General features: G+C 49.6%; 5 protein-coding genes across 5 annotated transcripts; 2 read left to right on the plus strand and 3 right to left on the minus strand.

The window, feature by feature from the left end:
- Positions 1 to 1,341: 1,341 nt before the first annotated feature.
- On the plus strand, positions 1,342 to 2,361 carry BGZ61DRAFT_358361 (chaperonin 10-like protein; the record flags this gene model as incomplete). The annotated part of the gene is made up of 1 exon (XM_046240955.1): positions 1,342 to 2,361. The coding sequence occupies one exon, from the start codon at positions 1,342 to 1,344 to the stop codon at positions 2,359 to 2,361; it is 1,020 nt and encodes a 339-aa protein (XP_046101043.1).
- A 547-nt stretch (positions 2,362 to 2,908) lies between these two features.
- On the minus strand, positions 2,909 to 5,001 carry BGZ61DRAFT_395450 (heterokaryon incompatibility protein-domain-containing protein; the record flags this gene model as incomplete). The annotated part of the gene is made up of 1 exon (XM_046242926.1): positions 2,909 to 5,001. The coding sequence occupies one exon, from the start codon at positions 4,999 to 5,001 to the stop codon at positions 2,986 to 2,988; it is 2,016 nt and encodes a 671-aa protein (XP_046101044.1). The 3' UTR covers positions 2,909 to 2,985.
- Positions 5,002 to 5,606: 605 nt separating this feature from the next.
- BGZ61DRAFT_496190 (uncharacterized protein) lies at positions 5,607 to 7,575 on the minus strand (the record flags this gene model as incomplete). The annotated part of the gene is made up of 8 exons (XM_046250986.1): positions 5,607 to 5,742; positions 5,802 to 6,238; positions 6,324 to 6,499; positions 6,552 to 6,801; positions 6,855 to 7,211; positions 7,277 to 7,357; positions 7,431 to 7,500; positions 7,559 to 7,575. The coding sequence occupies 8 exons, from the start codon at positions 7,573 to 7,575 to the stop codon at positions 5,607 to 5,609; spliced, it is 1,524 nt and encodes a 507-aa protein (XP_046101045.1).
- A 1,020-nt stretch (positions 7,576 to 8,595) lies between these two features.
- BGZ61DRAFT_496191 (uncharacterized protein) lies at positions 8,596 to 9,648 on the minus strand (the record flags this gene model as incomplete). The annotated part of the gene is made up of 2 exons (XM_046250987.1): positions 8,596 to 9,051; positions 9,109 to 9,648. The coding sequence occupies 2 exons, from the start codon at positions 9,646 to 9,648 to the stop codon at positions 8,596 to 8,598; spliced, it is 996 nt and encodes a 331-aa protein (XP_046101046.1).
- Positions 9,649 to 10,666: 1,018 nt separating this feature from the next.
- BGZ61DRAFT_456423 (uncharacterized protein) lies at positions 10,667 to 12,581 on the plus strand. The gene has a single exon (XM_046246518.1). The coding sequence runs from the start codon at positions 10,800 to 10,802 to the stop codon at positions 12,345 to 12,347; it is 1,548 nt and encodes a 515-aa protein (XP_046101047.1). The 5' UTR covers positions 10,667 to 10,799; the 3' UTR covers positions 12,348 to 12,581.
- The last annotated feature ends 1,588 nt before the right edge of the window (positions 12,582 to 14,169 follow it).

Below are 14,169 nucleotides of genomic sequence, written 5' to 3' on the forward strand. Positions count from 1 at the left end.
GATACCCTCACCGGGGTTTGAAATGGCTTAAGACAAGTGCTTGATTGAAGAGCTGCACCTATTTGTGACTGTGACGTGCCTTGTGGAGATTTCCGTGACTGCGTGCAGGTGTTCAGTCAGGAAGCGTGCTATAGCGATCTTGAGGCGATTTGACCCGGTTGTACCATGGCCATAGGTAAGATCTTGAAGTGCAAAGGTAGAACTGTCCATTGTGTGCTTGATGAAAGACTCGTGCATGATTGGATTTTCAGCTACACCGAGGCCGAGGAACCCAGAGGGGTTAGTATCTGGATGCCAACGGTTCTGAGGCCCCCCAGAAGAAGAGCTTGTCGTTTAGTTTGCTTCTTCACGGCCAACGACTCGTCAGGTGGATGCTCGCGGATTTATTCTTCCGGAAGAGGCACGGAGGTTGCGAGCGTTGATATAGTAACGGATTAAGGTGCTTATGTTCAATTTTGGTGAATGCGGTCGTACACCGGGAAATCGAGGGGGGTCGATCATGGACCGAATATTGAACCGCGACTCAGAACCTGTAGCTGTGCACAATTATTACCATGTTGTGGTTGATCCTACAACATGCGATACCGTGCGTCTCGTAGTACATTCGCACGAACAATACTCGGGAATGGTGAGCCAAAGAACGGAATAAAGGGCATCAGATTCGTTTCAACATATCCTGATACTAGGGGCCCTACCCTCTCCCTCCTCAAGTCTGTAAATATTGTCAATGCCAATTCGCAGTCGCTCTTGGGCCAGCCCGTCACATACTCCAGCGGTAGAGCGCTGGCTATGCGGAGTTATATCCCTGATGAGCGGATTTGTTATTTAAGCAGCTGTACGCGTATCGCGAAAGGTGGACCCGTCGTGATGCTCCCTGGCCAAGTCCGCGACATGACGCCTCATCCTGACTAGCCAGCCGTAGTTACAAAGTGTCCACTCAGTACCCACAGCTAGCTTCTTAAGCTTGAGCCTTGCCATTGTCGAGCGACAAATAGAGACTAGTGGCGTTGCACCGGCGTAACTTCAAGCCAGTGGCTTTCTCCCTCCGAAAATTATGTAAGTCCGCCGAACCTTGGCCTCCATCTCGGACCGTCTCAAGGCCGCCTCCGCATGGTTGAGCAAAGATCTCGTCATTAGAAAGCTTAAGAGAGTCCGCAAAGTCATTTCATTGTCCCGTCTCTGATGACAAACCCGGTGGCGGCGAATGCGAGCGCCTGAGACTATATCGCTGCCAAGAATTGTATTTAATGGCTTTCGTTTCCCTCGTCTACGATACATTACTCTACTATTAAATACGTATCCCAATTACCGGGTAATTCGCTTGCAGATTGTCATCCAGCCATGTCTACCCCTATGCGCAAGGCCGTCATCACCGGTTATGGCGACCCCTCCAATATCAAGGTCGTCGACGCCGAGATCGCAGCACCGGCACGGAACGAGGTCCAGGTTGACATCATCGTCGCCGGCTTCTCAGGCGCCGACATCAACATGCGGCTGGGCCGATATCCGAGCCAACTGCCGCCCCCACTGACTCCAGGCTATTGCTTCGTGGGCCGCGTCCGCAAGAACGGCCCCGGCTCCTCCGTGTATAAGCAGGGCGACCTTGTGGCGGCCTTGACCAAATACGACTCCGACGCCGAGATTATCAACGTGCCCGAGAAGTTCGTGGTTCCCGTCCCCGAAGGTGTCCCGCACGACGAGGTCGCTGGACTTGTTCTGGACTGGAGCACGGCCTACGCCATGGTCGTCCGCGTGGCCAAGGTGTCCAAGGGCCAACGAGTCTTCATCCACGGCCTCAGCGGTGCTGTTGGCTACGCTACCATGATTCTAAGTCAGAGACAGGGCGCAACAGTCTACGGTACAGCATCGGAGCGCAACCACGCCGCTCTCAGGGAGCTCGGTGCCACGCCGTTCGTCTACACCAACAAGAATTGGATAGGCGAGGTCAACAAAATTGGGGGCGTCCACGCCGCCTTCGACGCTCTCGGTCTTGAGAGTTTCGACGAGTCATACTCCATCTTGAGCAGCAAGGAATCGAGCATCCTCGTGGGCTACGGCGCAAACCTGGACGCTTTGGGCGGATCGAAAGCGAGATCGGCCGTCACGTCAGTCCTCAAGCTGTACGCGCGCAACCTGGCAATTTGGTCCAAAAAGTCTGCCGCCTTCTACCTCATCACCAGAGACGACAAGAACTACCTACCGGATCTTCGTACCTTGATTAGCCTGCTCAAAGGCGGCCAGATCAAGGTACCAATCAAGAAGACCTGGGATTTGGAAGACATTAGGAGTGCGCATGAGAACTGGAGTTCCGCTTCAGGGATGGGGTGCATAGTCATCCATGTTAAAAAAGATGAAGCATAAGGAGGAAGAACGATGCGTTACTAGTGGGGGAAGTTGACTTTTTGGTGGCTTTGTAGCTGCTTGATCTGGGCAAGCAGGAGCTGGTGCTTGATCCTACTGCACCAAGGGTACGATCTGTTTGTATATATATTCAAGATGACTGCAGACCCAGTGCAGAGTGTCACGTAATTACCGTGGGGCCTTGGTGAGGGAGGGAGTTATTTGGCTACCGCTCTGCCTCTTTCGAAGATTCTTTTCAGCTTGGTTAGAACTCGTTTTCTTGTCTTCCTTCAATCTATTAATCGGTAATATCTAAATTGAATGGATTCACATCAATCTCCACGTTGGTTGAAGAATACATCGACTGTGTGCTAACACTACATAATTTGAAGAAATCCCATACCAGCATGACCTTTGTAATACCTAATAAGAATATCCTGTAGTGCTAAGTTAATTTAGATGTTGAATTAATACTTGTGTAGGAGTCTTATTAATAGCTTCTTAGAGTAGGCTAGTTTGGAAAGCGATGCTTGGGTGTTGGCGGGTCAATTCGGTTCAAGCTAGGTTTAATAACCAAATATTTGTCAATTAATTACTTTTCCAACGTAACAACAGACTACAACCTTTTCCTTAATGATGCCGAGCTCAATAAATGTCAAACACTTCATGCGTTGGCAATGTCTGGAGAAACTCCCCATACATGATCCCATCAACATACGCATCTCCAACATAAGTAAACCCACCACCACAGCTCTCATTTCGCGGCCGCAACACAACAGGCGAACCCAGGCCCCAAAGCAAGGCCACAACATCGCCAGGCTGCACTACGACGTGGCCAAGGCCAAACATGCCCTTGACGGTCTTGAACAGCGCCCTCCCGCGACTGAACCAACTCAGGATGCCCCCTTCCCAGTTTTTAACAACCAGCTGTAATCTCTGCTCAGAGGTATCTGCCTCGAATCCCCATTCATCGGCAACATAGTCGATGTGCTGTCTCTGCTTCGGTGTCAGGAGCTCGGCGTCAATCGGCTCTCGCCGCACAATCACGCGAGCAAGGCCCGCAATCTCCTCACTAGAGATGTCAGAGTCTTGCGGTACGTCGAAATACTCTTCGAAGCGATCCATAACAATCGTACGCCACACATAATCCTCCTCTGGGCTCGAGGATGTTCCTAGGTTGGCAAAGTCGAGAATTGAAGCAAGATGCGCCTCGTAGTTATACGCACTCCCAGGCTCCCACTGCATCATTGGCAAGACCTCTGTAACGACATCTGCAATGCACCCGGGTCTTCGAATGCGTCGAAGTCGATCATCTTCTTCGCTACACCGTGTTTCAGGTATCGGCGGCCACGTTCCGGCTGTGGCCATGCCCGAGACTGCGGCAATGCCACCAAAGCCATGCCGGCCCACTTCCCGCCAGTCAGGAACCCATGAAGGCAGTGCTAAATCGCATGAATTTTCATCTGCTCTCGGTATGGGACGACTAAGGCGGAACCGCTGCGTCGGATTCTGTGACGAGACATGACCTTCACTGAAGGCAATCAAAGCCCTTGTCAAGTCAGTGAAGATTTGTGCTGGTGATTTTTCATAGTCCACGTCCAGGTCTAGAAATTCATTCTCAGGAAGAATTCCAAGCGCTGCAAATACAATATCCCGAGGGTCAGATGCAGAGTAGAGCGGGCGAAGGGGAGGAGGATCGTCGTGGAAGAGGATGCCGAGCATGGTTATCGGTTCCTGTGCATGGCGATATTTTCGACGAATTTCCAAAGTTGGGATCGTGTGAAAGCTGGCTGACAGGCCGTCCAAAAACCGATTATTTTGTGTAGAGTGGCTTAAAAGGCGAACCCATTTCAGCGCCGTGATCACCGCCTGGAAGGCATCAACCGGGATGCTTTTGGAACCACACAACACCATGGTGTCTTTTGCCACAGCGACTTCTTGAATGACCCAGATCTGATGCCAATACTCGTGCATGGTAATCTTTTCAATGCCGTCAATCAGACCCTTCTCTCCAGTTTCGGGAGATGATACCACGCCGAGCCCTGGCTCGTTAACTAGATTAACCATGAACTTGGCCAGCTGATGTTCAACTTGTGTCGCGTCGTCACTGACTATTTCATATTCGCTGCCTAAATCCAGCAGTGTCACGAAATAGTCCTTGACTGATGTGCATTTTTCCATGTTCATATCCATAGCGCCGATAGCCAATGTTCCAGGGCCAAAGCGACACATAAAGTCCATGGCTCTATCTGTCTCGTCACATCCTGGACCAAGCCAGAGATAGAGCAGATCGGCGCAGCCATAAATTGCGCGCATGTTTTTGGTGTGCCAAGTCCTCTCTTCGGCGTCAGATTGTGCGATACAAATTGCATCGACCCAAAGCCACGACCGAACGCCATTCTCGCGGAGTTGCAGTAGCTCCGCATGGAGGCTGTCGCCGATGACGAAGTACTCGCCGTTGATAGTAACAAGAACGGGCGCGAGTTCGTCAACGTCTCCACAGGTGTACGATAGAGCCGCGTAATGAGTTGCATCTGCGTCCTCTAAAAATGTGTGGCGAATCTCGAGTTGAATCAGTGACGATGAGGGGCTGTCATTCTGGCTGAAGCGAACGAGCCTGACTTCCGAGTGATCCTGGTGTAAAGGACTGTAGGAGAACATTTTTCTTGAATGTGGTCTGCTCATCATTGACGACTCGAGGTGGGGATGGTTCTTAGTTTATTGGTAGAAATGGTGCAAGTATGGTGTTTCAAATGTCAGCTCAGTGTTTCAAGGCGTCCAGTTTAGGCTCCAACCAGAAAGGATTGGACAACCTTACGACCCCGTCAACAAAATAGGCGGTCAAATTAGGCAGAAACAGATCATTACAGACGAATCAATTTCTCTGTGAAAGCTACGTTGTATTAAATAGACTTTACGATATTCAGCTCAGTAGGCTAAAATATTGATGGCAAAATTGTTCCGTAGGGGGGAGTGTGGTTCCTCGTTACATCACTCGCACAATCCCTATCAGACTTGCTAAGACCGAAATAATTGTAATTTTGGCTACATACTGATTCCAAAGAGAAATTCTACTATAACCAGAGTAGAAACCGATTTATCACGCATGTGATCATGCGCAGATAGCTTCAGGACTTCGAAGAATGCGCAAACGAAAATAAAATGGATACTGTAGCAGCAATATGCTATAGTTCCCCAAACTGAAGATAAGGAAAACCCGGAAAAGGATCCAAGACCTCTACCTCTCCAGTAACCTAGTCAAAGATCTAGTTCCGGAGGCCTTTCATCTTACCGAGGCGGCGCTCAGTATTGGCGCGGGTGTTCACAAAGTCAGGGTTGGATATGGTAAGCTCTACAGCCCCCGAGACAATGTGGTCGACAGCTTCAACTCCCTGCATAAAGCTGTAGAGATGATGTTAGCATGCTACTTTGCTGGAACAAGATGGTGTATCGTAGCCTACCTGTGGTCCTGGTTGCCAACTTCGTACTTCCAGGCCCCAAAACGACCTCGAGAAAGAATGTCCTTGTCGTACAGGTAAGGAAGCGCTTCAGCCAAGGCACCATCACGCTCAAGAGTAGGAGTAGGGTATCCGTGATCGAAACGACGAAGGTAAGTGCTGACAATCTCATCCTCGCCTTTCAGCAGCTCTGTGTTGATGAGACCTTCGATAGTCTCCTGGAGCAATGTCTCGTGGTTGACGGGCTTGTACGTAGACTCCGATACTTCGAGCATGATAGACCAATAAGGCCCGGGCTGCGACTCGGACGAAGTGGGTTCTTGACCATTGGCCAACTGGATTGTTGCAAGCTTGACCTCTTCATCCGGTACGTTGAAAGGGGAGTAGTTGGAGAAGATTGTGGCACGGTAGAAGGGGCAGTTGTCTTCAGGAAAGTATAGCTTCAACCCGGATGTGTTAGCTAGGATGAACAGGGAGAGTGAGAACCCATGGAATTGCTGGGATTAGGATCTTTAATGCACGTACCCAGCACTTGTCACCAATGCGCTCTGGACGCTGTCCACGAACGGCGACACCAATCACATGAGTAGAAGAGTAGAACAACGGCTTGCATAGTTGTTGAAGCTTTGTATCGCTCATTGCCTCTGCCAAGTGATCGATGGCCATGGTAGAGATGAGTGTCTCGTATTTGACAACGGTTCCTGTTTTTTTTTATTAGCAAAATATGCAAAGTTTAGACGTGGTCAAACATGCCATCCTTCAGATGGGCAGTCTTGGAGTCTGCATCCACCTTGGTCACTGCTCCATGATCACCGAAACGAGTCTTAGCACTGTCCAGTGTTTTGGCTACGGCAGTCCAGATGCCGCCTGTGCCACCCTCTGCGGGAAAACGAAATGTGGCGTTTGGGCCCCAATTACCGGCGACTTTGTTGAGAATCGCGTTGGTGGTAAGTAATTTGAGATTGGGAGCAGCAACTCGCTCTCCAACCCACGTCGCGTTCATCTAGGAAAGGGTTTTAATACACTCTCCAGGTATTATCGCAGCTCAGAACGTACCTTTGTCGTCGGGACAGCCCAGACCTTGAAGTTGTAGGGCCGCATGAATATCTCATTCAAACGCTCGCCAACATTTCGAATGTTCCAATCGTCAAAGTTGCTCGGCTTATCAGCTGGAGTTCGAACGCGGGCTTCGAGAGCAGCGTCAATGAGACTGCCCAAACATTTCGCTTGTTCCTCCTTACGAAGTACCGCAATGTTATTCTGGAATGGGTACGGAACCCAGATGTCCTGGTAACGGACGTAGGAGATTCGCTGATGTTCGTACCAGTCCGTTGGTTCGGGGAGGGCCTCGTTCAAGCAGTCGTCGAAGTACTTGTAATGGGAGAAGATGACGTGTCCGCCGACATCAAATAGCTATAAAAGTAATTTCTGTAAGTTCCATCATGGCTCAATAAGGCATCAGAATATATAACACTCACGAAGCCCTCCGGGGTAGTGTCGGTAGATGCAAGGCCTCCTGGCGTTTCATTCGAGTCAACAATGAGCCAAGACACACTATCCTACAAGACAAAGACAGTCAGTGATCTAAGATTGGGGTGCAAGTAGGTTTGTAAATGCAGTAGGCTTACGTACCAGATGCTGGAGCCGTTTAGCAGCACCGAGGCCAGTAGGACCGGCTCCGATGACCAGCACATCGACGTTGCTATTATTCGTATTAGTAAATATCACCAAAAATCTGAAGAAATGTACCGCATGCATACATTTCGTTGGAAGACATGGTGCAGTGAAAATATGGAATAAAAGGTCTCTGTTTCAACAATAGTTGTAAGAATGTGAGGGAAAAGAAAGGAACCAGTCCGAGGTTTGGGCAATTACGTCTTAAGAGATTTGATATTTCATCGCAATAATGTGTCAGAGAAAGGGGTACTGTCTCAGGTGAGGCTGTCAAAACAAATCAAAATAAGATACGGTATCATTCCAGGTCGGACTCCCTGAAGCCAACTGCATGCGTGCTGCATGGTGATCTCCAAGAGCAATCCAACCAACCGAACCCCGTGTTCGTGAATAGAACTTTTTTATGGGAATCCATTCCTATCCTGACCAAGTGCTTAGCGAGTTGCACACCCAGATCTCCTTTCGGTGGCTGAGTATATCGCTGTTGTTATATTTAGCAGATGGGAGGTGCTAACCCCCTGTATTTGCGACGACATAGCCACAACATACGCCATGAGAACTGGGATTGCGTCATACTTAAGATTATTTAATTTCCTACAGATCTCAGGCATTTGTTCCTCTCGCAGCAGCGACCTTCCTCTTAGAGGTTTCTATATTGAACATCCCAGTTTTAGCGAAATGGTATTCACCTGCTCGCATCTCATCTTGGGGGCTTAATTTGCGCTATACATCGTGTACTATTCAGATACCCTGGACCTCGTCATCATACACATTAAATCACCTCGCTTACTTATTTTTAGTAAAATCTTTCTTAGATCGCGTCACCCGGGGGCCCGTCTAAAATAATTGCTGCTAGCAGTCATTCCTGATCTCCCGACGAAGTTGAAGCTAAGCAAATCCCTGGCTGACGCGCACTCTACATCCCAATTGGCAGCAAGTTGCTGTCACGGTTCAAGGAAGATGCTTTCGACGAACTGAGAACACCTTTCTAGGATTTGCATTTATATAGCCAATGCATTCAATAAATGTTGCCCTGGTCCATCTGCAACTTTTGGAAGGGCAAAAGGAGTAATAAGTGAATACACTACTTCGCGTCCTAAAACACTGACATGTTCACAGTGGATCAATATCCATATGCCTTCCAATCGATCGTCTTAAAACTCTCCTCGACACTGACGAGTGACGCGATGGCCTCTTCGGACATGAAATCCTGCGCATTCTTGAATACGGATCCAAGTCTCTCGATAAGACCATTGTCAATGATGAATTTGGTAAATGCCCACTGACGTGTTGTCTCTTCGCCCATTGGGCCATACAAACCGATGTAGGTTTCTGGAGAAACTTCAATAATGCTGGTCGACCCAGCCTCGGGAGAAATTCCACTAGCTCTTCCCCACAGAGCAAGATATGATTCAAGTGTGTGGTCTTCGACAGCGCACTTGACATATGTGCCGCCAGGTGGTCGGTTCTGGACTAGGCCACTGACGAAGAGGCCGGTGTTAATCTGGTGATCTCCAAGGCAGGGATACACAGAGCCTCCCGGCGCGGGATAAAACTGAATCCACTTCTTTGCGTTCGGCTATGATGCAACATGTCAGTACTCTATGGAAGTATCGTCAGGGTCTTCTGCGCTTACATGATAGATGGGCTTAAAGCTATCATAGTGGGTGAGATTGTAGACAAATGTTGTAAAGAAGCAAAAAGTCGTCTTCTGTAGGAGTGCTTCATCCTCCTTGATAAACTCGTCGACACGGGCCTTGGCCTCAAAGTGCGGCACAATGACAGCGCCACCGGTCGCCTTGCTGGAGTACGGCAGAGTGCTCCAGATATAATGTTCAAGCGTTGGAACCTTGGCCACGGCCTTGGCCAAGTTTATTCCCTGGGCATACTCAACGTCCATCGACTTCTGCCACCCCTGCGTCTCGAAGCTGTCGTAGAAGTCCGTTATGCCGAAGACAACATTGGCGCCTTCAAAAACAGTTTCGAGGCTGGTAAAGTCGTTCAAGTCGGCTTTGACCATGTCGACACCTTTGGCAGACAAGGCCTTTGCCTTTTCGCTAAGTGGATTTCGGGTGATGCCGCGGACTTTCCATTGCGAGTCCTTGAGGAAAGCGGATACGACGGCGCCTCCTTGACCGCCTGTGGCGCCAACAACGACGATGAGTTTCTGAGCCATGGTTCTGGGCTTAAGGTATACCAAGAGGATGGGTGAATTTCTAGAGAAGTAGTAAGGGTGGAGGAGTTATTCCATTGACCTTGGCAGCTCTGGAAATGTAACGGGCTGTTGTAGCTTTATATACCTTTGATCTATAACTACATTATTAAGCTCTGGTCAGACGTAATGGACTCCTTCTCGGCATACTAGGCGTTGCTCTTTGCCGGGTTGGAATTACACCACCTCATCGAAAACACTCTAACTCCGACGCCCTCGACTGCCGAATCCCGTGTACAGAAGGTCATACGGAAAAGCGGATGGAAGACTAACTGACAAATCCGGCTCACATTGTTTGTATTTTCGACCTATGATGCCAAATACACCCTAATCTGTTATTAGGCTATAGCATGAGTCTCGAGCTTGCAAATATAATCTCCGTTCGGTGGAGAGTACGAGTACCGAAACCTCCGCGTTTTCTCCTGGCTATTCGCATCCGTGGACCGACTACCGAGAGCCGAAATCCGCAGAAAGGTATCACGTGAGCCATACCAAACTGCTCTCGGCAGACAGGGCTTTTCCACATATAATCAGAACGGCCTACCACAGACTGGTCTTCAATATTTCTTTTATTGCTCGTCTTGCTCATCTTCCGGGGTCATTTTACACATGTCCATGTTTAGAATCAGGTTGCTTCCATCGCCCCACGTCGTGCGCTAACAGGATCGTCGCCGATCGTGACGTAGATCAAGGCGGCAAAGTGCGGGATTATCTGCTGCTAACGATGAGGATTGATACTGCCACTTGGCCGAGGATACTTTACTCTCTGTGTTGCCGGGAAAGCCATAAAAACATTTATTCGTAATAAAAAAAGATTTTCGGATCGAAGGATCCAAAAATAGGCCAAATGCCCCCATATCTTCTCTCGGTAATCGTGCCGGCTTGGCTGATGGCAGGCAGGGATGCGGCTCCTCGTTGACCCGGCAACAGGGGTGAGCTGATTTCTCGCTTAGGACGGAAGGATGGTTCTGCATTACGACAACTAACCCAAGTAACCCAAGTGACCGTCAGTGTTTCATAAGGCGTCTGCTCTTTAATTTCGACTTGCAGACGCATATGCGAAACAAAGGCCCGTATCACATTTGACCCTGCTTGCCTACTATACTCGGCGCAGCATGGGTTATTCCGAGGTCCACTGCCACATCTGCGGTGTCAGTTTCAACATCAGCCGCATTCGCACACCGTCTGAGCCGCGCACCGCAGCCTGGAGCTGCACGAGGTTGTTCGCGGGCACATATGTCAATAGTAGACACTACACGCGCAGTAAATGCCCGCCAGGCTGTATGGTTGCGCTCAGAGCTCGGCGCAACCCCTGGGGTTTCGGGCTCAGGGGCTACGCTGATCGAGTCGAGCCGACATCGGCCCACGATAGCCCAACTCGAGATGAGCGGCCGCCTGGCCACGAGGAAATGTTCCCCGAGCAGCCAGATCCACTCCCGGCCGATGAGATCGACAGGCGATTCCGTGGTATTGGCGTAACTCACGAGCTGGAACATATCGCAGGGCCGGATTGCTCTTACGGGCCTGTCGCCGGCGGCGGCTATAACGGACAGAATATATCCCTCCAAGAGATACGGGGATGCAACACCGTGCAGTGCCTGGTTCGCAAACCCTCAGACTGGGAGCCGGAAGACGACGACCAAGAATTCGAGAAGTCTGGCGCATTCTTCCTGAGTGGCCTCAGTGATTATATGCCAAGTCGGGACGGCCCGGGCCTCTCTGTCTTCCCCGAGCGCCACAGTTGCACGCAACCTAAAGCCGAGAACATCTTTTGGTCTGAGAGTCGGAGAATGGAATACGCCCTTCCTTTCCATACGACTTGTCTGGAGATCTTCAAGCAAGCGTCGGTGCATCAACACGGGAAAATCGACATCAAGGCCCTGACGGGATGGTGGGAGCTGGAAGCAAACGAGACTTCTTTTCAACACTTTCCTCGAGATCATGCTGTAATAGAAGCCCGGAATAAGTTCTGGACTCACAACCCCGGTGCCGAGTACCTAGTTGCGAACCCATGCCACGTTCCAGGACTCGATACGCTATTGACATCCGCCCGGCTGAGACGAGATTCGTGTCAGTCTGTCACCACAACTGAAACCCAGCGATCCTCTGAAGACGCCGTAGTTGTGGATCCGTTCTCAGTCCTACCGCAGGAAGTCCGAACTATGATTCTTCTACAACTGGACTTTGAAGACATGACGAACGTGCAACTCAGCTCACGCGCCTTTCGCGACATACCCGACACGGTTTTCCACGACCTCATTATCCGAGACTGGCCCTGGATGTGGGAGGCTTGGTCCAAGCACGGCTACTCAATATGGGCATCGAAATCTTCTGAGGAGCTTGAGGAGGCTGCGGAATCTCAGCGGAGGCAGGCCGAGCCAAATCACATCAACGAACTACTCGTCCAAGGTGGAGAACACACCAATGATAACTATACAACTGAAGCTGAGCGAGATGACGATGAACCATCAAAGAAGTCTTTGCCCGCAGCTGGCTTTCTACAAAATCCGCACGCCACCGACTGGCGCAAAGTTCGACTGGATATTTCAAGGAAGCTCGCCGGTAATCAGCTAAAAGGCCTTCGCAATCGGCAGCGAATCTGGAAGGACTGCCAGGAGATTCTTGCTCGAGCTGAAAAGTACCGGAGCGAAGGAAAGTTGTGAGCTTCGAAGTGTACCGCAACCCAGGGTCAAGTACCAGAGTTTACCGCGCAACGATGTTACGTCTGTCGAGCGTTGAAATGTGCAATAATTATTTAATATCTAGTAGCGTACTATGAAGGGACGAAAGCAACATAATCCCAATTTACCTCTTCCGGCCCTTGGTTTTAGTCAGAGGCGAGATATTAGTTATATCATTTCTTAAAATTGGACTTAAATATGTATTTTATTTACCAGTTTTTCTGCCCAAGTGTCCACCGTGCTCGTTGCTCTAATCCCATACAGGAGATCCATGGGAATGTCAAGGAACCACATTGACACTCCATATAACACTAAGCTATCTCTAACGACGAATAACCGAAGCGTGAGCGGCTGCTCAAGCACTTGACAACTACGCATAAGAGACAAGACTGCTTTAATTGGGATTGGGTGTATTCCGAGAACCATCCCACCGGCAAATAATAGACGGTCTGTCAGAGTCCCGGGATTTTATGTCTAGCCATTCGAGTTACGTTTGGGTTTTACTGGGTTCGCGCCATCATCAAAAGGAATGCTCGTTCGCCAGTTAGGAACTCGGCGGGGACAAGTACAGCTTATGCGTCAGCGCCAACCCTGCACTTTATACTTCTGACAGCGGTAGGGCGTCCTTTTTGTACGCAGTAGCATCACAGCTCTAAGCTACTGGGACGGCGATGCATTCTGAATTCATGACCTCCCATCTATTTCCAATCCATATCAAATTATTTTCGACACTTCAGTGTAAAATTCCGAGTCAGATCAACATCGAAATCGCAGCGCCCGCAAGCTCAACGACCATTGAGGATACAGTACACACAATGCTCCTTGTAGCAGTGTAAGGGACGAGGCAAACGAGGCATCCAATCAACATCGTGTGCTAAAGGTCCCATGCATGACGCGCGTTTTGTACTTTTTGCGTAAACAAGGCAAACAGTCGCCTTGTATAAAGTGCGAAACTGTCCAAAAGTCCCGCATGATCCCATATCAGGTACAAAAAGTCCCGCCTTGCCTCCAGGTTGGGCTGCAAAAAGTACCACCTGGTGGCCTACAAGTATCAGCGCGTCCGAGCCAAGTTTCCACAAATCTCATCAGCTTTTTCTTTCCTATCTCGTCTCCCATTAATTTAGACTGATATTCAATCAGTAGCTTCTGTTTATTTGTCTCCCACTTTGCAGAGGCTCGACATCTTTCCGCACATCATGCCTATCAACTGGAGTCTGTACGAACAGGACGCGGTGAAGAAGTACATGGATGATCGCATGAGTGCGAAAGACGCGTGCAAATGGATCAACGACAAATACGGTACTAGCATCTCGTACGTTCTTTCTCTCCGTCGTCTATCAGGAGCTGACAGCGCGACAGTCTGAGGCAGTTCAAGTCCAAGTTCATGGGCCTGAAGAACTTGACCTCTCTCGAGTGGAAAGCAGTTTCCAATGAGATTGAGATTCACAAACAAAGTCAAGACCAGGTTTTTGATGTTTACATCTCGGGTCGACGACAAGATCCAGAACGCGTCAAGAGAGCCCTCCAACGTTGCGACAAACATGTACAAGTCGCTTTAGACCCAGACATAGGTATGTTTCATTCCCGGTAAACTCCCTCAGAGCTAATTCAGTGTCCGCAGATGTAGGCTTCGGAACAGTTGGTGAACATCGTATTGAAATACGCACTTCAATTTCCCAAAGTGTTGCCGCTGGGCCGGTACTCGAAAACACTGGAATCATTCCAGCTGTTGAGGAGAGCACTGCGTCACTGACGAACCTAGACGTCGAACCTCTGATTTTGACGACGACTGCGGAGGATATGG

This window comes from Ilyonectria robusta (genome assembly GCF_021365365.1).
Source record: "Ilyonectria robusta strain PMI_751 chromosome Unknown BGZ61scaffold_17, whole genome shotgun sequence".
Taxonomy (NCBI): Eukaryota; Fungi; Ascomycota; class Sordariomycetes; order Hypocreales; family Nectriaceae; genus Ilyonectria; species Ilyonectria robusta.

What these genes read in the sequence shown, in the direction of transcription:
- BGZ61DRAFT_456423 (XM_046246518.1), top strand. Translation starts at nt 10,800, where the DNA reads ATGGGTTATTCCGAGGTCCACTGCCACATCTGCGGTGTCAGTTTCAAC.